At 39.2% G+C, this 23249-nt stretch overlaps 1 protein-coding gene across 1 annotated transcript; it reads right to left on the minus strand.

Moving 5' to 3' along the window:
• Nucleotides 1-725: 725 nt before the first annotated feature.
• On the minus strand, nucleotides 726-21656 carry tm7sf3 (transmembrane 7 superfamily member 3). Its single transcript, XM_022214259.2, has 12 exons — nucleotides 21364-21656; nucleotides 16644-16798; nucleotides 10106-10256; nucleotides 9626-9746; nucleotides 7149-7320; nucleotides 6866-7043; nucleotides 5766-5852; nucleotides 3590-3670; nucleotides 3318-3470; nucleotides 3089-3189; nucleotides 2145-2307; nucleotides 726-2030 (listed from the first exon to the last, which is right to left on the minus strand). The coding sequence occupies exons 1-12, from the start codon at nucleotides 21455-21457 to the stop codon at nucleotides 1777-1779; spliced, it is 1710 nt and encodes a 569-aa protein (XP_022069951.2). The 5' UTR covers nucleotides 21458-21656; the 3' UTR covers nucleotides 726-1776.
• Between the last annotated feature and the right edge of the window lie 1593 nt (nucleotides 21657-23249).

A 23249-nucleotide genomic window follows, 5' to 3' on the forward strand; every position in this document is an offset into this window, starting at 1 on the left:
CTGCAGGGACAGGACGACTGGTTGCAATTGAAGGAAGGATGAATGTGGCCAAGTACAGAGATATCCTGGAGGAAAACCTCTTCCAGAGTGCTCAGGACCTCAGACTGGGCCGAAGGTTCACCTTTCAACAGGACAATGACCCTAAGCACACAGCTAAAATAACAAAGAAGTGGCTTCAGAACAACTCTGTGACTGTTCTTGACTGGCCCAGCCAGAGCCCTGACCTAAACCCAATTGAGCATCTCTGGAGAGACCTCAAAATGGCTGTCCACCAACGTTCACCATCCAACCTGACAGAACTGGAGAGGATCTGCAAGGAAGAATGGCAGAGGATCCCCAAATCCAGGTGTAAAAAACTTGTTGCGTCATTCCCAAGAAGACTCATGGCTGTACTAGCTGAAAATGGTGCTTCTACTCAATACTGAGCACAGGGTCTGAATACTTATGACCATGTGATATTTCAGTTTTTCTTTTTAATACATTTGCAAAAATTTCTACATTTCTGTTTTTTTCTGTCAAGATGGGGTGCTGAGTGTACATGAATGAGAAATAAAATGAATTTTTTTGATTTTGGCAAATGGCTGCAATGACACAGAGTGAAAAATTTCAAGGGGTCTGAATACTTTCCGTACCCACTGTATATTCCCAACTGGAATGAAAACACCTCTGGAAGATTTCAAAGTGGAATGCAGAGCAACAAAGCAACAACAAAACTGTGAAAAATGTCACATGTCCTACCTGTAGATGTTTATTAAATATCAAAAGATGTTATATTACAAATTATCTCTTTTTTGAAACACATTTACATATATGGTTTTAGATTTTTTTTTGAAAGACAAAAGATCAGTAAGTTCAGTAGCTAAATACAACACTGACAGACATTTACAGGCTTAAAGTAGCAAGTTTCATCAGTTGTGTAAAGGCCCAGTGTGAAACCCTGAGAAAAGTCATAGCACTCAAGTTGAAACAGATCAATCAGCCACTTCACAGGGTGAGAAATTAAATACATTAAAATCCAGTGTGCAAAGTACAAAACATTTAGAAGTTTAGTCTAATCAAGAGAACACAAGTCAACAGTTACACACGAAAGGAAATATAATGTTTCTGTGTAAAAATGCTTATTTTTGAACCTGCATGACTCAAAATCGTCACACAAACTAAATCTTCTAGATTTGAGAGCATGCAGTGTGTTGTATCTTAGATGTCTGGCCACTTTACAAACATGAGTTTTTACAAAAACCAGCTGGGCTTCATAATGCACTGCAGAGATGAAATATGTTGCTGTGACATTTGTGTTGGTAGAAATAATCCCAGTCAGCAGGGATAAAATGCTTCACTCTGTACATTATTAGTGGTTTGTGACTTGAGTGCAAACAGTAAAATGAGCAGAAGCAACACCAGGAAGCATCAAACCAGCAACAATTAAGTCATAAGCAAAGACAACAAGGACAGTTGTTCTACACCACGGTTATAACGTCCTTAGAATGGTGCATAAAAAGTGGCGTTAGTTATCAAAAAGTCTGCCTTTGTACAAAACCTTTCTGTTTCAGCTCTGTATTGTCATTTATATTTCATTTCTACTGATCAGCTGATTTGAAATCCCAGCACCATTCATGAGGATCAGTGTTTCTCCAGGTAATCAGAGTCTTTCTGGATTCCTTGACGGCCTCAGTCTCTACATGTCAAAAATCCTTCACAGGAATCTTTTCCTCTGGTTCTGGGCCTGGCTCTGAGTGCAGCCCACCTTCGTACAGCGGCGATTAGAGAGTCCTGGGTTTATAGAAGCAGTGGTGTGTGTTCTCCTGCTGGCTCGGTCCGCTTGGTCATCTGCCGCACTCGGGTCAGGAAGCGGTTTGCCAGCGAAGGGAAGTGGTGGCTCGGGTCCAGGACGTTGGTCTTGCGACGCTCTCGCTCCTGCAACCACATGAGGTACGGGCTGGGCGGGAAGAACGGCCGGGAACGCTCACGGTAGAGCTGCAGGACGATGCCGCACACGCCGAGCACCACCCACACTGTGATCATGACATAGTCTGGTTGAAGGAAGACAAAAGGATAAAACTGTTGAGATGAGATCCACAGCCCGAGTCTGTTAGTGGTACTGTAAAATGTTAATATGTTCGGTTCGGTTCCAGCTGTGAACTCACCGATGGTCTGGAACGGCACGTCTGTGAACGCTGCGTTGAAGTTGTTGTTGAGTAAGCGTTTGAGGATGTTCAGGGTGATATAGGAGAGGCTGGTGTAAATATAGGCGTTGAAGGCCAGAACCACAGCGTAAGCACCGGCAACACCACATGTGATGATGTTCCCCTGAAACACAGAAAACACAAACAGTTTGTACTGTTTTTCTCATTTCAAAAGTCACATTCCACGTTTTTCATCCCGGCCTGACGTCTTTCTGCATTGACATTGATGGTCTCCCTGTACATGTGTGGGTTTTCTCCTGGTTCTCCAGCTTCCTCCAACAGTCCAGAAACATGCTGAGGTTAATTGGTGATTCTAAATTGTCTGTAGGTGTGAATGTGAGTGTGACTGTTTGGCTCTATATGTAGTCCTGTGATAGACTGGTGAACTGTCCAGGGTGTCTCCTGTCTTCATCATAAGTCAGCTGGGATAAATTCCAGCCCCTCGTGACTCTAATGAAGATGAATCAGAGTATAGATGATGAATGGATGGATGTAAATTAGTGAGATTTTGAACTTTGGACAGAACTAAGCTAGTTATTTCCCAGTTTCTATTCCTTAAGCTAAGCTAATCCTCTCAAGTCCCATACTTGTCATTCAGACATGAGAGCTGCATTAATTTATTTTGTTTGTAATCATGCTTTTCTCACTCTATTATTCCCAAAATGTTCCAATCGTCCTTTAAAAACACTTCTGTGCTCCTTTTGGGTCACACTGCTAAGAGTTACTATATGTGTTGTGTAGCTAAATTGTAATGTAAAACAAAATTGTAATGTGATAGCACCATGTTTTAGAATATTAAGGGGCTGTTCATCAGAGTCATTCATGTCACAACCACTAGATGACACCAAAGTAAAAACTTTAAACTTGTGCACATCCTGCAGTGGGCTGGAGTGTCGGTCGGTTACCTCTCTGGGCCAACGCACAAAGAGGAGCGGAACGATGATCGTAATGCAGCAGAAAGTCACCCAGAAAACCAAATCTGAACGCCTGAAAATGTCGAGGTCGCCTGGAGAAAGACCACAACACAAACACTTCAAAGGTTAAACAAAGGCGGCTTCTCGGTCATGAATGACTTCTTTTTTTTTACAGCACTGAAGCATCACTTAACACATAACAAGGGAGAGTTTTACAAACCTAGTGGAGTGAAGAGGACAACGGAGGCGATGAGGAAGCCGAGCATCAGGCCAACCACGAACACACAGGCCATGACTGAACCAAAACGCCACCAGCTCATCACCAGGGCGACTCCGCCCACCAGGCCTACCACCGCTGACAGGGCCAGACGGACTGCACAGACAGACGCACACAGACAGAATGGTTTTTACTGGTGAATGATAGGCAGTTTTTAATATTATTGCAGAGGCACCAAAGCTGGACAATGCAGCTGTAATCACAAAAAAACTTACTGTCATAGCCCAGGTCTGTGGTTCGAGTGATCAGGACAAAGAAGAAAAACGCTGTGAAGCTAAAACCCATACAGAACAGCTCTGCATGACCGGAGGAGAAAACAGAGAAAAGAAAGGCCAAACTTTAGACATTACAGAAATGTATTCTCACGGCCTCTACAAACATGTTTTGATCCGATTACTGCACACAAACATCACTAACACTCATGAAAATTCAGCTCCTGGAATTGAATGAAAGCACATGCTCTGGATAAAAGACTTTTCCCCAGAGGGAGATGCACTGTCTCACACCATCAGTCACTTTCTGACTTATCAGAACCACTGGCAGCGGTGGCAGTCATGGGTTCAGTTTGGAACAAATACATTTCAACATCACGTGCAAAACAGACCACATGAGGCATCAGCTGGAACCCAACAAGCTCAACTTTCTGACATTTGTTTGACTACTAACAGCCATAACCTATATGGGAATGAGGACATGCAACACACCTCTGTTGTGCTGTGTCAGCTTCACCCCAGAGCTCTGCATCCGTTTGAGACCTTTAGGTTTCTAAAAGGAAGTTCAAATTTCCAAACACAAATTCTGGCCCCAGTAATCTAGTCTGTTGAGCCTGAACAGAACTGTGACCGTTTTGAAAAGATAACAGATTTAACAGTTTCATTTTGGAGGGAAAAGCTGCAGTTTTAGGCTCCTACTGGACCAATGCAGTGTCATGTGAACATTAGTAATCAAACAGGGTAATGAAGGGGCTGAAACAATTAATATGAGCTCAAAACTTTCTGTAAAAGCTTCAACTGTGGTCTCTAGAGCTGAGTTCTCTAGTTTTAATGCTACACTGGTTAGTCAACACGCTCTCATTGGACTGAATTCAACCATCTTTGTCTTTAGTTTCATGAGAAGAAAAGCACTACATTAACAGCCTTTCACAATTAGTCCAATATTTTTACCTGGACTCGACTCTAAAATAATCAAACCCATGTCAAAGAAGTTGTTTGACATCCATTTTGTTCAAACAGATGACTAAAAAGTCAAGAGTAAACTTCATTTTGTATATCACAGCTCAACAACCCAACATGGAAGACCATCTAAACACAGTAACTAACTTATCTGCATTATATTGCTCAGTAGTTCTTGTACTGGGACCACCAGTTAATTTAAGTTTTACTTATAATTATATTTATTTCTAATTCCTTTAGGCTGATAGAGCCAGCAGACAGCATGCACTCATATTTAGTTTACCTACAGATAATGTATAATACCCTGACACATCATCTTATGCTTTGTCCCCAAGTTTGACACCTAATTATTCCTGAGCTGAGGGTCTGACCTAAAAGTGCTGCACAGAATCCCTTAAAATGTTCCCTTACTTCAGTGAAAACATTAAGGCAGTTTACTGAAGGTGGCTACACAGCGGTTAGATTCGATTCCTTCTAGGAGGACAGCTTGCTCGTACAACCAGTTATTGCCTCACCAAGCTGTCCGATAGATCCTGTAGTTGTCAGGGGAGGAAACTATGATACTTTTGAAGGAATACAGTAAAAGAAAGGATGTACTAAAAAGTAAAAAACAACAAATGTGGGAGGAAACTTCAGCAAACATGAATTCAATATGTCTTGAACGGTTCATTGTCTTTACTTGCTCAGGTCTTTCGCGATAAAGTTTGACTAGCTTTAAGATGTCCCTTAAGTATAAGATCAAGATAAGTAAGAAACCTTAAGTACGAGCTTACTAAAGGATGTTTTGAGCAACAGATCTCAAATTAATCAAACCTTAACGTCAAAGAAAAATCTTGAACTGAGCTGTTTCATGCAACTGGTGCGGGATTTTTCTCCCCCTACAACTTCTGGTCTGGTTAAAGTGTCGGTATGATTCAACCAACCAAGATTTCTCCTGCTGACTACAAACCGAGCTGTCTCCATGTCTACTGACACAAATAGACAAAAACTACACAGCAAAAAATAACACAGAGCTGCAACCACCAACAGTTCGTGTCACAAGTTTGTCTCGTGTTAATTTGGGTTTAATATTTCATTTCAGACAAGACCTATTGTGTAAACAGAGCTTTCAACTCACTAAAATGATCCCTGGTGGTAGTAGTTATACTGTAAAATTAAATAATAATAACCCATTGGGATAATGTAATAACAAAGTCACATGAAGCAACGTTAAACTCACCACATTTGAAGAACCGGTGACCACAGAAGCAAACAAACAGCCCTGCCAAGCCAGCGATGGTGAAGAAGATTTTAGTAGATAGTTTTCCTGCAATCAAAATAAAGCAAAAAGCTGTTACCATTAGAAAATGCATAAAGAGGTTTAGGTTTGTCTTTACTCAATCTGTCTGTTTTTAAAGAGAGGGCACTGCTGATCTTTTTTGTGAATTCATTCTGTATTGTCAATTGACTCAAAAAAACATACATTCGCTACATAAAAATGACTGAATCCTTACGATTACTCAACTACAAGTTAGTTTTAAATGATTAGTGTGCACCGGATGACAAAAAAACAACAAGAAAAACACTCAGAAAGCAGTATTCCACCAAGGCTGCTTATTCCCCCATATGGCATTGTCTGAAATGCAGCATTTTCTTTTTAAAAGCAGCATTTATTTATCAATCTGATTATCAATGATCAGAAATCACGGCACCATAGAATGTGTCCATTTAATACAGATGTACACACAAACTAAATGACGTTGCGCTGAGCACAGGTGTGTGTTATGCATGTGTACATTATGTACGGACACCGAATCACGTGACCTAAATATGTAGCTGGAATTGATGGGACTCAGAAACACCCCCATAATTTAATCAGTTGTTCCTTTTATCATTTCTGATGGATAAGTCCACAGCAGTGGATTTGTAGTAGGATCACAATCATGTGATCATCAGCAGGCAGCTGATGTAGTGTTCACTTGTTGTCATGGTTACAGTGACGCCTTGCCACTATCTCACAATGATACAGAAATCTGTAACAAATCCGTGGATCCAGACTATAAGCTGCATCACTGCCAAAATCTAATCACTAGGTTCTTGTGTCATTTCTGACCTTCTCTGAAAATTTCATCCAAATCCGTTAGTCTGTTTTTGAGTAATGATGCTTGTTTTTGTATTGTATAGAAGTGTTTTTTTTCTTTTGTCAATGAGTGAAATAAAAACTAACTAACTAGTAGTGTTGCTAACAGACAGACAAACCGATGCTGAAAATCGCATAACTCTGAGTAACAAAAAAGCTTTCATTCAATTCAGTTATTTCTTAGAGGCAAAAAAGCTCACCGAGTGTGTGACAGCCGTCCAGAGTGGAAGTAAAGCTGCAGGCGTAGGTGTGGACGGGCACGTAGGAGGCCGACGTGTTCAACAGTGGGTCTCTGACGACGACCGAGTAGATGACGCCCTGCCCGGGGATGGAGTTAAACACCACCCTAGTCATATCTGTTGACAGCAGCATCATGACCTGCAGGGAGACATGGCGGTACAAATCTAAACACTGCACATGAGAGTTTAGCTGAGATATTAAACAGCTAAACACAGAGCTCAGCATCACATCCATTCTGCCTACCCGTCTGCTGTTCGTCATCACGCCTGGGATGTCGGCCGCAGCCTGAATTCCAGCGAACAAGCTGTGCTCTGACAGGTCGTTCTCAGGAAGGAAGTACTGGTAGACGTCATAGTGCAGCCGCCAGCGAGTGTTGGTGGCTGTCGACTGATCGCAGGCCGGAGGAGTTCCACCTCTACAGAGAGCAGGGACAGTAAAGTCACATCAAACTTTTACAGTCTGTTTACATGTTTTCTCCAGAAAGATTTACAATGACAGAAACACTCATTAACTTGTGTACGCGTACCTCAAGGTTGTAAACATAAAAAGCTTTTATAAGTCAGTCAAGTGACAACAGTTATAGACTCTTTTATGAAGTTAAGATCAGTGACATTTAACAGTACCAATCTGCACGGCACGCTTCTTTGTCTTGCAGGGACGGGATTTAGTTTCAAGTTTTGTTTGAACACTGAGAAAAGAAATTGTCAATGAAAGACAGTAAAGTTCACTTTAACTTGACACATGGCTCAGAAAGCAGCAGTAGAAGACTGATAAATACAAATTTGAAAGCATGAAGAGAGAAAACAGACCATTTCACCCAGGATGCAAAGCTCTATTTTAGGTTTTCTAACATCTTAGAATACCTACATGCTCAGTGTATGTTGTTAACCTCTATTTCCTCTGTGCATTGCGCTGTGGGACTTGTTGTGAGACTGTTTTTGCACCTTTAGTGCATGCTGTCAACATGGACGCCATAAAAAGACGAAGAGTTGCATTTTATTACTCAGAAAATCTAAAGAACATGTTACCTGTTTCTAGTATTTCTGTGATGAGTAAATTCATATCAGCTATCAGGGTATATAAATGTTAAAAACAGCAATTAGTTACAGGCTAACAGCATAGTAAAATTCTGTGTTAATGACCAATTCAATCAGTAATAAGTGAAAGTTTTTTATCATCAACCAGACCCGTTTCTGCTTTTATCATGCCAGCAATTTGGCGAGTCATGTTCTAAGATTTCCAGACTTTTAGCTGTTCCGGGGCATTTTTTAAATTCCCCATTCAGAAACTAAGTTTCTTTACTATTTTGGCGCCTCAATGAACTATAATTCTAAACAGATTCTAAGATTTAATTAATCTCATATAGATCTAATGTGCTGCTGATGAGCACTATGATCTCACAACGCACTGCACAAAGGAAAATAGAGAACACAGGAAAATAAAGACAATAAAATAATAAATGTTTTGGAAGGTTTGCATTCCAGTTTGGGATCTTTCTGCATGGAGTTTCCATGTTCTTCCTGTACATGTGAGGGTTTTCTCCAGGTTCTCCAGCTTCCTTCCACAGTCCAAAAACATGCTGAGGTTAACTGGTGATTCTAAATTGTCTGTAAGTCATCTGGGACAGACTCCAGCCTCCCATGACCCTAATGAGGATTAAGCTGTGCGTAGATAATGGATGGATGGATGCTTTGAAAGACAGAAACACAAACCCTGTAGCTGGACCACAATGGCTTTAGTGATACTCACTCATCTATTACTATTCTTGGCATCACATCCCTATTTAATGCACTTAATGTTATTCCAAATTAGGTTGACAACTACTACTTCTGTCCTTGAAACATATTTACTACTAGTTTAAAACAAAGAAAAGTAGATTTCCTGCATTCTGGCAAATTGGAAGTATTATTCTTTGACAGTGTATGAACAGCACAATAGTGTATACAGCTAGTATCAAACAATTATTAGAATCTGTATGCAGTATAAAAGTGTACCGAAGCCGTGAATTGGTTCTTATTCTTCGGAGGAGTGATCATCAGGTGGACTGACACAATAACAAATGATTCCAGTCAGACATGTCCAACAAGAACAGTTTCTGACACATGATCTTTAGTAAACTGAGCAGCAGGAAGAGATGGTAAACTGAATTCTCAGTATTTCCTGTCTAACCACTGAGGGTACTGAACCAGTAACTGCATCTGCACATTGCTTGGATTATCCACAAAGATAAAAAAAGTGAGACACTGTCTGACAACTGGCAGTTCACCCAGAGGAAATTAAGTGGCATTCAAGTGCTCACATGGCTGCAATGAAACAGCCCCTTCAGGTATTTTGTGTAGCCGGACCGAAACAGCAATCCTGATTAAAAAACTGAGAGCTGCAAGGAAACATACTAAGACCTTTTCTACAGCAAAAACTTTCGAAAGCAAAACTTGGCAAAAGCCTGTGCAGCCGCAGATTTAGCAGGAAATGATTGTAAGTGAATGAGGTGGTTACAGGTCGCCTCCGTCACACCAACATCATGTAATATGTGTCACAGTAGTGGGGAGGCTGTGTGTGAGACGGAGAAAGCGTGACTTCATTTGTTAGCCAACATACAGTGAGGCGGTTTGACGGCGGCTGCCAGCAGATGTGATCTATGAACACAGTCATTGGTGCCTTCAGCTGAACAGGCTGAACAGGAAATTGAGTAAACAATTCCAGCCAGTGTGCTGTTCTACCTCTCATATCCTAAATTTGCCGGTGCAAAACGGATCGTTGTCTCATAGAGGTTGTAGTGGATATAGATGTTTGGGTCAATGTCCAGGTTGAACTCTGTGTTGCAGGCTCCAGGAACGGGGTCTGAAATGCAACAAATTCATTATCAGACACTGCATGGGACAGATTAGACCAACAGACGACAAAAAGGACTCCTCTGAGGCTCAGTGGCAGCCTGCAGGATGACTTGCTATAAGGGTGTTTCAACAATCAGCGCCATCGCTCACTTATGATCTGCATCAGGTTCCTCAAGTCAGAATCACAGTGAAATGTCAGTTTTTCAGCCAGCGGTGAAAGTTACTCTGCTTTGGTTTTACAGCCAGCAACTTCCTGTTTCAGACTTCTTATGAAACACACAAGTTGAGTGAAACAAGACAGAAGAGAAGCACTGACAAGTTGTGCAATGGCCTCGCATTAACGTCCTGAGGGGGTTTAAGGGTTACCGGTGCTGGAGTAGGGGAGGATGACCCCGGTGCCGGACACAGTGCCGTCGTCAGGAGAAGACAGAAACAAGGTGAGGGACGTCTGGCTCGGCTCGAGAGCAGACAGGAGCCCCGAGTCCACCGCCGTCAGAGAGAGACCCACACCTGGCAGCTGAAACACACAAGCACATGTAGAATGAAACAAGAGAAAGGAAACAAGAGTCCACAGCAAAGCTAGCGGTTCTGTGAGCCGACATCATGAGGTTTTAGCGACATCAAGGTTTTTAGAGCTTAAAGTTTAAAAATGATAAGAACAAAAAATTAAATAAATCTATTTTTAAAATCCAGTTTTAGTAATTGCTTGTATTTACTCATCAATGAAAGTTTTATGTTTTAGTTTTGTTCATGTTAACTCTCGCGTTGTCCTTCTCAAAAAATGTTGTTGCCTTGTCTGGAAAAAGTCCAAAAATTCAGAAATAATTTCCCCAAATTTATAAAAATTTGCAAAATCTTCAGGAAGAAAATTCCTGAAACATTTCTCTCAAAAGTTTTATTTTTTTTAAATAAAAAATCCCCAAATTTGACAGCAAAATTCACTGGATTTTGGTTGATTTCTTTCTGAATGTTCTTAAACATTTTTTAAATTTGTTTTTTTTACACCAAAAATGTTCAAAAATGTCCTAAAATTTTTTTTGAAAATGTGGAAGTTTTCAATGTGAAAATATATATTCCCCCCCTCCCCACACACACACATTTTTAAAACTTTAAAACGGGTCAATTTGACCTGAAGGACGACAGGAGGGTTAAATGACAACACTTCACAACGCTACGGAGACATGCATTTACTATTTAATGATAACATGCTGATATAATGAATGCAATGATCCCTCGCCGTATCGTGGTTCACTCCTCGTGGTCTCACTGTATCGCAGACTTTTAAGTTGCATTTAGTATCGCATTTTTTTTGTTATATTGTGGGATCTTGCGGTACTATAGGTATTTTAATATAATGACTATTTTAATTATTTTTGCAGTAAAATAAGCATGTTTTAGCCTAAAAAACTGAAAATAACATAAATAATATAAAAACTAATAATTAAAACACAGAAAGAATAGAAGAATGATAAATGGAAATAAAATTCCATCTCATTGTCAGCAGCACTGCAGTTAATTCATCATCATCTTCATCATTCATCGTTGTAGTACCCACACAGAATTTTATGTTAGAATTACGTAGGTTTAATAGTTTAGAAAGTGTTTGTAAGAGTGTGGGGAGGGTTTATAAAGCCTTAAAATATATCCAAACAACACAATAAATATGGTCGCTACTTTGCAAATTTTCACAGAACGCAACCCCACGACAGATTAGGGACCACTGTGCATGAAGTTTGGAATGCATGCCTGCATGGTAGCCTTTGATAAGCATAAAACACATTTTTATGTGTGAAATGTTTGGAAAAGAAGAAATTATACAGATTTGTATTTAATAAGGTTCAATAAGCTTCCTGTTGCATCCAATAAGACCCCTCCTGAACCAGTAAAAAACCTGTTTATCTGCAGTCAATACTCCACTAACAGAACTATAAGATTAGTTACTGACCAACACTCTACCTGCACTGAAGAACAAAAGCTGTAAAGGTCTCCTAATTAAACACACATTCATTTCAAGGCCAACTATTAAATGTCTGTCCTGACATTTCACTCAAAAGCAAGAATGTCTGAAGAATGTTAGCGAGAACTTTTATGGCGGTGATTAGACGTTATCTGAGAATGAGTCAGTCCTCTGGCAGCTCACCTATAAAACTATTTCCTAAACATACTTGGTTCCTTGTTTCGTGGATTAGTGAGTTATTAAGGTGCTGGGGATTATGATTCACTGTAGTCAACAATCTGAAAACGGTGAAAAATTTTAAAGGCTCAGCTTAAGATAAGCTCAACAAAAATGTTCATGTCTGTCTCTAAATGACCGGAAAACACAGTTAATGAACAACGCATGCTCTAAAACTGAATTAGTTCTTTTAAGTGATGCCGTCAGTCAGAAGTATTCCAAAGGTTCAAAGATTTACCTACTTTAAGTTTGGTGATATGCTTAGATTTGTATACATTCAGCTCATTCCCTAAAATGTACACTGACAGTCATTAAAAACTTTGAAACCATATTTTTCAACATAATTTTTATTTTGAAGCCCAAAACTGGATTTTCTTCATATGAATCATTTGTTTATCATATTGGCATACAGAAACAAAAATCTAAAGTTTCAAGAATGATTTTAAAATAAAGAATTTCACAAAAGAAAACGGCACCTGCCAAACACAAAGTCACAACAGTCAATACCGAGTATGGCCTCCATTTGCTTCGATGCAGGCAGCAATCCGTCGGCGCATGCTTTGGACCAGGCTTCCGATTGTGGGTTGGGAACAGCCCATACGCCTGGCTACATCACTGTAGCTCAAACCGGCCTCCACCATACCCAGTGCCCGGAGACGTTGTTCATGTGATAGACGCGGCATGATGCTGTTCACTGGACTAACAATGGTGGCCTTTTTTGGGCCTTTATATAGGCCTTCAAAACCCATTCTCAAATTGTGCAGATACTCACTGAGTATTGCTTGGTGTGTATTTGGTTCACTTTTGCAAAGGGACCAACCCATGTGCAATGAATCATGACAAAATGACAACTCATCATTATCTCAACTACCAGGGCACTAGATCATCAGTAAATCCACAATGAATAATTACAACCCCCCTACAAGTAGAATTCTGCGTACATTTCTACCTCAAAGTTTCTATTGACTGTCAGTATATTTTGGCTTTAAGTAAGGCCTGAATTCTTATGTCTCCATACTACAGAGTTTCATTGTTGTACAAAAGCTATTAAGAGAAGTGAGAATACTTCATACTGAATGTCCAGCTGCTGAAAATACTGACTTCTGATCAAACACATGCAGCTGAAAACAGTCTAACAAATGTAGTGTTTACTTTTTTTGAGTCACAACTGCAGAAAACGGCGGTGTCTAAATGGTAACTAAACCTTGTTTTAAAAATTCATGTTTCATATTTTTTTCATTTTAAAGTAATGCAGGCTTTATTCAGTACCAAAACTCTTGTTTGAGGTTTTTTTTAAGGGATTTGTTGATGAGAAACATCCCTATTCGCGCTTCTATGATACTAGATGTTTGCTTCACAATTATCAAGGTCAAAATAGTTCACAATAAAGAAAATGTCACAATATCTGTGGAGAATCTGATACAAAAAACAATCAAAAAAATCTTTGTCCTTGTTTATTGTGTGCTTATTAAGTGTAGTGATGTAGAGAGTTTGTTTGTAACCATAACTGCACTGTATGTCGGACTACCGGTGGATTATTAGGAGGAGTTATGTGACGATCGGTGTTGGTTTGTCTGTCTGTTAGCAACATTACTCAAAAACAGACTACCAGATTTGGATGAAATTTTCATTGAAGGTCAGAAATGACACAAGGACCAAGTGATTAGATTTTGGCAGTGATGCAGCTTATAGTCTGGATCCATGGATTGGTTAAGGATTTCTGTATCATTGTGAGATAGCAGCACAGCGCCACTGTAACCATGACAACAAGTGAACACTTCCTGCTGATGATCACATGATTGTGAGCCTACTACAAATCCACTGCTGAGGACTTATCGGGACTTATCCGTCAGAAATGATACAAGGAACAATTGATTAAATTGTGGAGGTGTTTCTGAGTCCCATCAATTCCTGTAGTCTGTTACATATTTACGTCACGTTATTTGGTATCCGTACATAATGTACACATGCATAACACGCGCATGTGCTCAGCGCAAGGACATTTTGTTTGTAGGTTCATCTATATTAAATGGACAGATTCTATGCTGCCGTGATTTCTGATCATCAATAACTAATAAACAAATGACGCATTTCTGACGATACCACATGGGGGAATGAACAGCCTTGGAGGAGTACTGCGCTCTCCTGAAGCTTTTCTAGCTCTGTTTTTAATATGTATTGTGTACGTATGAAAATGTTTGTTTGCACGGTGTGTTTGAGTGCCGAGAAAGGCGCCTATAAATAAAATTCCTTCTTATTACTATTTCACAACACCCCTAGTTCCTACATTTAACGGTAAGACAGCACTGAATTAATCTCCATTTGATTGAAAATGTGTAAATTGTTGTGTTAAAATCAAAGCCAAACTTCTCTAACTTTCCAAATCTCAACCAAATGTTCTTGTTCTTGACAGTTGGATGAGTCAGTAACTGATGTGTGTCACACCACATCCTGAACCGATGAGCTCAAAACTCACATGAACTAGTTGGCAAATGACAATACATCATGTGCCACGAAAACAGATTTTTAGGAGAAAAATGTCCCTTTACTAAAATGAATTATACTTCATTATTTTTTTTATTATTTAACAGACAGCGGATGGGGAGCGATCCTTCACATGGTGCTCTTCTAGATGCATACTAGCAGCGAGCAGAGACTGAATACTGTTAATGGTCTGACAGGCCTGGCAGTGAAGCTCTGTGCCCACATAGCATGACTCTCAGTCCTACTGCTCATATAATAACTGCTTTGTGTAGCACAAGTCTTGTTCAGATAGACGCTGCTGAAGAGGACAGAGAATCTCCATTACTGTGGTTTCCTTTCAATTTATCCAACACACCACAGAACTAGACCAAGAATAAAGCTCTACGATCACAAGTGAGTAAATGAATTACAGCTTGATGTGACTAATTATTAGCTAACAATGAAAATAGTCTGTGCTCAGTTTATGAAAACATTTCTAGCTTTCATTTTAAACCCTGTGGTCCTGTACTTCTGGATTTGTTGAAATAATTAAAGAAGAAATGGACAGTTATTATGGACACTGGTAACTATGATGGAAGATGAAATAAACAGACATAAAGAAGGATCTTGTGGTTTACTGCTGTCAATGAGTCACAGCGATAAAAGTAAAGAAAAAAGAAAATAGGCACAAGAAAGATAAGAGTAAAAAGGAAACTGAAGTGTGCATATTCACTTTTTATTAACCTCTAAAAATGTCTTCCTGTGCAGGTTGTAGTTTTGGTGCTGGCTGGTGACTCAACCTCTGATTTAAAACATCAGCCGCCTCTATTTTCAGCACCGATGTTTTCTGATGCTAGGAAAACACTTCAATCACATGGATTTGTTTTGCTTTCTCTTGTTTTCCACCGTTTCCATCACCAGTAAAGCTGACATAAATCAGTCTGGATCCCCATGGGTGCTGGTTGGTCCCAAACCGAGCCGTCTCCTCAGACTGCTGGGACCGAGGCCAGGAGTTTTCCCCTGGAGGGCCGCCCCGTCTGCAGCTCATGACCACTAGACTGTAGATCAGCTGACCGACCACCTCGCTCACAAAGCCCCGTTCTTTAATCAGAGCTAGAACTAACCGCCTGCTCATACACCAAGAGACATGTCTGCGATTTCAGTTTACTTTGCATTTTTACTGTTTTCACGGGACTGCACCACTAATAGAATTACGCAATGATGGATTTACGAAAACAGAAGAAAGTGATTCATCTTCACTCTTTCAACACAGACAGCCCTGATTCTTACCGGTTCATGTCAAGCTTAGTGTGTTCCTCAGGCCACAAGTAGCGGATAAATAAACATGGAGAACAGACTGTGTGTTAATACTAACGGCCAAAACATCCTTTAGCTTCAGAGGTTTGAGCTTTATCAGCCCCTAAAATCACTGTCAACTTTCACTTCACCACTGAGATTAATCGACCGGTGGAAAAACTCATATTTACCTACAGCTGCTCCACACAGACAGCTGGGAAAAAACATTGATCTAAAGTAAGCAAATAGGTCCACTGTGTAACATTTGAGCATTTTATTTGATTAAGTGGCGTTTGGGTATAAAAAGTCAGGAGATCAATTCTTTCTCCACAAATTAATTAAGAGTCCACAGTCAGAAAATGTAAAAACTTTCAAAAACAGTAAATTAAAAAATGACCCACGAACAACACTTGATTTTGATTTTAATCTATCCAGTTTATGTGACTGGGAAATTACTGACTTGATACTGAGAGAAAATACGCTGGAGAGGTTTGTCAAATCATACAACATACATTCTATTACAACAGTACTGCATCTGGTATCTAAACTCAAAAGTTTGAGGTCACTCAGGCAATTTCATGTTTTCCATGAAAACTCACACTTTTATCCATGTGCTAACATAACTGCACAAGGGTTTTCTAATCATCAATGAGCCTTTCAACACCATCAGCTAACACAATCTAGCATCAGAACACAGGAGTGATGGTTGCTGGAAATGTTCCTCTGTACCCCTATGGAGATATTCCATTAAAAATCAGCCGTTTCCAGCTAGAATAGTCATTTAGCACATTAACAATGTCTACACTGGATTTATCATTCATTTAATGTTTTCTTCATTGAAATAAACTGCTTTTCTTTCAAAAATCAGAACATTTCTAAGTGACTCCAACCTTCTGAAGACACACAATTGACGATCACCGTCAGCTCATCACCATGAAACTGCTAATGTCACGCTATGAGGAAGGTTCTTACCCTTGTGTAGGACAGTGTGGTGTTGCGGTGCTGCGTGTGGAACTGCAGAGTGATGAAAGCGACCTCCGGAGAGATCCTGGACACAACGGCCTGCACCGTCTCATTCTGCGAGACGCTCACGTTCTGAAATGTCCCCGGCAGGAAAAACACCCGGTCTGAGACAGAAAAGGAAAAGCAAGATTTAGTTCTATAAGCTACATGATTGTACAACTGATTATCTGCTGCAGTGGAGATACACCTTCTCATTCAGTGGTTTTTATTTATTTGTGTTATTTTCCACATTGCAGATTAAAACTGAAGATTAGCACTTTTTTATTTACAACATAATTCCATATGTTTTTATTTATAGTTTTGATGTCTTCATGTTGTGTGTAACAGCTCATTACAAGGAGCCACTCCAAAACCTGACATTTCCAAAAGAGTTTTCTAAACTATTTCCTGAATCTTTGGTCAACGCAGAGCCTCCATGATACTAGAGGTCAGTTTAATTTGATTAAAGACACTAAGTTTGTTTTCTTGTTTCAGTCAGTCTTGGTTACAGAGGAGAGGAACAGTGACTGAGTGCGGCTGACACAGGGAAACATACTATGAAATGCTATGCTTGCACTAGGAATTTGAAATGAAAAGCCACTGTGGCTCTCTCATAAGAATAACAATGAGCCACAAATTTCTGTGTCAGTGATAGCGGAAAAAATGGAGTCATTTTCCTGCATTCTGGTGCATTTTGAGGTAAAAAAAAAAAAGCTCAATTAAACAGTTCTATTTTAACTATTTATAATATATTTTATTTGGCAACGCCTTTCAGAACACCCAAGGTCACTTTACAGAGGATAAAAAACATAGTACAAACACAGTAAAAACACGATACTTTTTGGTCAAAAAGTTCGATATTGATTTCGATACTTTTCACAGTACAACATTTCAGAGATATGTTGTACTGTTAAAAAAACAATAATTTATGCAAATAAAACTTTCATGCACTGCTTTCAAATAAATTTTGCAGTCGTACACGTCACAACTGAACAGATTTTGTTTTCAAGTGTAATACATAACAAAAAGTGCAACCAAAGTAAATAAATTAATAAGTTAATTTCACCAAAGTGCATAAAATGCAAGAAAAATGCAAACAGAAAATGGGACCGTTGCCTAATAACACTAAAAACTAGTGGTGTGCGATACTGCAAGATTTGGTATTGATCCGATACCAAGTAAATACAGGGGCAGTATCGCCAAAACTCAAGACTAACTTTCGCAGTAGTAGATTTTTAAGACCCCCCCCCGTCTTTGATAATAAAGTATGATACACATTGTAAGTTCATGGCACCCATCTGGTCGCACCTGGTTGCTTAACGAGAGATATTTACCGATGTTCCCTGAAAGCCTCACAGCGCAGACTATGGTACATGCTGCTCAGTGGCTGAGTGATCAGACCACTGTGAGAGCAAAATTTACTTAAATTTACTTATTTAAAAGTCAGATAAAGTGTCCTCATTTCAGATTAGTCCAATCTGAAAGCGATTGATTTTGTCCATATGTTGTTTTCTGTGAGCGGAGAAAACAGCACACGTAAGTGCGCTACGTCTTTTAAAAGGGGAGCACATTTTTACATTTCAAAGGCCGCGGTCAGTTGTTCTCTTATAGTGGTTAGAAGCTAAAAATCATGATTGTGATGAATGATTATTGTAGTGTAGGTTTGGAGAAATGAGCGTGTCATCCGGAGGTCGACCGCCCCCTGCTACGTGTGCGTGTGAGGGGAGGGGAGGAGGAGCAATTATCTCCCTGGCTGCTCAGCCTGTTTACAAAGAAGCCGATGCAGAGGCGCGAAGAACAAGGAGCATGATGCTTAATTCAGCATTTAACCGACTAGTAAAACACTAAACGTTTAATAAATGCGTAGGCGGTTAAACGATTAAACGACTAGTCGCGCACATCCCTACCGGGAGCGTGTCTCCCCCCTCCCTCTCCGGTTGTGAGTTTCTGGCCAGTGTTGGCATTATAGTAACTTGGTATTCATTCTGTGAATAAAACCTGTTTAATTTCGACCTGCATGCCGCCTGCTCTGCGTAGCTCTCATTCTGGGATCATCAGCTGTGTCTCAGTCTGTCTCCTTCTCTGCCTCCTCTTTCCTCAGTGTTGGTTGAGGAACGTACAACAGCTAAACAGCTCATTCTACACATTAGACAGGAACAGACTGACAGAGCCACAGAAGAAATTAAAGTTATACTTTCCACCACTATGATTTATGATGTAGCTGAGCTGCTTGCTTGTTTGTCTGGCACCGCCGAGTCACGTGACGGTCAACATCCAATCACAAGAGGAGGATTAGCAGCTGCTCCTTAGATGGAGGACCTCTGACAGGCAGATCGCCTGGTTATTGAATCAGTTTGAACATACTCGACGGAAACTGAAACTAAAGTATGATATCGCAGCACTGGTATCATTGGATATCAATCCCCACGCTGGGATCGATATTATCAATATTTGGGATCGATCCTCCCATCTCTACCTTTTACAAGAAAAATGGTGCGCCACTGTGGCTCACACGGTTCAGAATGACTGTGCTATCCAGCAAAACGATGCGCCAATGGCGCTTTGGCGATCGGCTAGCGCAAGCCCTGAAATGCATGTTTCCTGACATAACAGATGTGTCGGCATTTGGTGCCAAAATCCAGGTCAGTAGTGCATCAAAGAACGTCTTATAAAAAAAGTCTGAATGAATGTATGCTTTCTGTGTCAAAGTATAATACCCAGCAAACTATTAGTGCTTGTAGAGTTGACTTTCTACACATTGCTAATTCATAATACAGTTCTTTTATTTATAAGAAAAACTGTCCCTGCATTTATTTGAGCTGTCTTATGTTCTTTTTGATCTTATGAATTGCTAATTAGTCATCACCAAAATGTTATGAGTAGAATCTGCAGAGAAGCACTGACAAAACCATGACCTGTGCAAATGACTAGGCTGCACCAGAAATGATCCAGCAGTTAAATCTGATATGCACGAGGCTCAATCATTCAACAAAAAGAACTGCAGTGACTATTAAATTATTATCAGTGGCATTCTAAAACATTTGCCAGTAGCACACGTCTGCACTTGATGAAGCAAATGTTTCATAACAAGTGCAGCTCATCATGCAGCTTATAACATCTCTGATTTTTATCATTTACGACACTGAGCTTTCCTCACTGCAGATTTCTGACTGATTTTATGGCTCTCATGGTTTCAGAATAACAGTTTATTCATAGCTGCTTTTAATGTTGAAGTATTTTGGTGTAAAGTCCACAAACACGTCTGCAATCTGTTCAGCATATTATAATAAGTCCTACGCTGCTTAGATCATATGTATGGGCATATTGCACATCTAAAATGTTTGTTTCTCACACAAACAGGATGTCTGCTGTAAAGCTAATGCTCTGTAGACGTGTTGCAGGTCACACATGTTCAGTGATGCAGACTGTTTGCAGGTCAGACTCCAGCCCAGTGACCTGCTGCCTTGATTTTTTTTTTTTAAAAGGTAACAACCAGATAAACACGAGCAACAAGTGCAAATCACCATTCACAGCCAACACCTGAGTTTATTTCATTTTACTGCACCTCAAGACCTGATTTTAGGTTGTATGCTTTTTACAAGGAATAAAGTGGAAGTCAAAATCCCGATTTACAATGTGCACCTGAGTTTACTTTGACATTATTTTGTCTGACTGACCTTTCACAAGGAAACAAGCAGACAAATGTGAGCAACAATAAAAATCACGATTGACAATGTCCACCTGAGGTTATTTTATGATAGAGGAACTTCCTGAACTTGCCGGCTCGATTTTATTTCATTTTTTTGCAAGGAAACAAGCGGACACATGTGAGTGACAAATCGAGTTGACCGTTTACAATGTGCACCTGAGTTTATTTCAGGACTAAATAACTTGCTAAACTTATGTTGGCTGCTATGAGGACTACAGAAAAATGTACATTGAACTGCTGTGATACAGAAGAGAAGCATAACGTGTATTTGTCATGTCATCTGAACTTGATGTTGTTGGCATCAGACTATTGATTTAGCACACAGGACGAGTTCTTAGAGATTAGATGATGTTAAATTAACTTGTTGATATTTCTGTTAAGTTGTGGCAGAGGAATTGACATTTTCTATTCAATGAATTACCCGTTAACTGCACACAGCTCATGTAGTATCACAAAAAAATAAACTGTACTACATTTAGATGGACAAACTCAAAAGTAGAATATCCTACAACTGTTGCTATATGAAAACAACAGAACATTATTTTTAAAAAATAGTTATCATTGCTCCTCACAACATCGCTTTTGACCAATATCAAGTGAAAATAAATAGAAGATCAACCTTCCTTTTAAAACTCAAATACAACTGCAGCAATTAATCAATTAGTCAGATATTAAATGGCTAGCTAAATATTTAACCAGGTAATCTACTAGTTGTTAAGGTATTCAGTTTATTGCCACAAATGAGGACAGAAACCAGAATATAAACAAATGTAAGAAGCTGTATGTTTAGATAGTTAGCTAAAACTAGCTAAACACTGACAAATACACTGTCCAGACTAAACACTCTTTAGGAACCTCAGTGTGACTTGCCTGACCTACAAACATTGTCAATTTACAGCATCATTTTCATCATATTCAGACAGTTAGGTTAGAAAAATAAAACATTAAAGAGAAATCCCATCACTGCTAGCTAGTACTCACTTTCTGCCTGAGTCTGAACTTCACACACCAACAGCAGCAGCAGCAGCAGCAGCAGCGGACAGCCAATCCAACCAGACATTTTCCTCGGCTTCATTTTGCTCACACTTAAGCGCTTCTATCCTGCAGTCAGTGCAGTCGTTTGTAAACTGACACTGTCCAGTTTTTGGGGAGCAGAAGTCCCTGCGAACTAAAACGCAACATGCTTGAGTGAAGTGAAAGGCTTTACGTGACAGACTCGTCCTCTCTCTCTCTGCCGCTCTCTGACGGATCAACAGGGGCTGCCACGAGAATCTCGTCTATCAGTACCGCGATATTTCCCTTCCACCAAGCAACAACTCTGATTTGACTTTTTTTTTTTTTTTTTTTTTAAACAGCGTTTCACTTTGATTACAGCTTTATTTTTTAACCCTCCTGTCGTCCTTCGGGTCAAATTGATCTGTTTTAAAGTTTTAAAAAATGTTCAGTTTTTTAAGGAAATTTTTGAACATTTTTTGGTGGAAAAAAACAAATTTAAAAAAATGTTTAAGAACATTCAGAAAAAAAATCTACCAAAATCCAGTGAATGTAGCTGTCAAATTTGGGGATTTTTTATTTTAAAAAATAAAACTTTTGAGGGAAACTTTCAGGAATTTTCTTCCTGAAGATTTTGCAAATTTTTATACATTTGGGGAAATGTTTTCTGAAGTTTTGAACTTTTTCAGAAAAGGCAGCAACATTTTTTGGTAAGGACAACACGAGGGTTAAGTCTGTTTATATCCAGAAATTGCATGTTCATGTCTATATTATGCAGTCTATGCTCATATCTAGGGTCAAAATATAATTGAGGGATTTTCGAAGTCCATGGGATATATCTTGCATACATTTTTACTAAAAGTTAAAAAAAGGTTTTTTAATTGTCATTGCGATCAAGTCTTTACAAAGTCCATAATTATTTATGATGGAAACAATCACTTATTCGTAAAAAGTGACTGGATATCACTAAAATATCAACTAAATAACCGTCTGAATTTAATAACAACCACCTTCTAATTAGCTAAACAATATTAAAATGAGCTTATCCAAAAATTGCTTTGATTGTGTTCTTTTCAAGTTGAGATGACCATGACAGATATTTATTTTTGTTAATATATCAAATTTTATACGGAAAATAACAAATTAAATCCCTTTTTACTCAGTTCCCCCTTTACAAAAACACCTCTCAAGGAAGTGTGTTAAATCCAGATCACATGATCTGCTCCACCTGATGTAATTTCCTCCTGAAGAAAAGACTGGCAAGACTCCAGGGCTTTCTGGGTTATTTAATATAAAGTAGTCAACAGGTTAACTACAATATTTTTATAAATAACTTTTAATTTCAATTTTACTCAATACACAATACTTAGAAGAATCTTTCTGTAAAAATGCCATGTGGTGTTTGGTTATAGGCGGCCATGTTGATTTTAGGCCTGAAAACAGCAAAAATGTCAACTATGATCCATAAAGTTCCACAGTTGACCCTCTAACTGGTAATGGCATGACAGCTCCAAATCAACATTTGTAGAACTTGCCAGCATGATTTCTCAGACCATTAAAAATAATAAAAAAAGAAACATCCGTACTTTAGGTGTACAGTAAAAAGCAGGGAATATGCAGCTCTGCTTCATTTGTTACAGTGACAGAATTTTTTTTCAGCTATTCAAATAAAAACCATCATAAGGAAGGGTGACTTCCAAGACAAGGACATTATAGGAGGTTTTGCATTTTAACTCAATCACATTATTAGACCGATTCACCTTCTTTTAAGAAAACGTCATAAAGTTTTATAAAATACAATTCTTTGCTATAAATAAAACTACCTAAGAGTATAAACAACTTGAGCTGGGACAATTAACTTCTGAAGCTTCTAA

This window comes from Acanthochromis polyacanthus, chromosome 1 (genome assembly GCF_021347895.1).
Source record: "Acanthochromis polyacanthus isolate Apoly-LR-REF ecotype Palm Island chromosome 1, KAUST_Apoly_ChrSc, whole genome shotgun sequence".
NCBI classification, from domain to species: domain Eukaryota; kingdom Metazoa; phylum Chordata; class Actinopteri; family Pomacentridae; genus Acanthochromis; species Acanthochromis polyacanthus.

Coding starts and splice junctions, on each gene's coding strand:
- tm7sf3 (XM_022214259.2), bottom strand. CDS start 21,457: ATGAAGCCGAGGAAAATGTCTGGTTGGATTGGCTGTCCGCTGCTGCTG. Junction 5,853..6,865: donor GGACGGCTGTCACACACTCG/GTGAGCTTTTTT, acceptor TTTTGATTGCAG/GAAAACTATCTACTAAAATC. Junction 2,308..3,088: donor TTGTGCGTTGGCCCAGAGAG/GTAACCGACCGA, acceptor TCTGTGTTTCAG/GGGAACATCATCACATGTGG.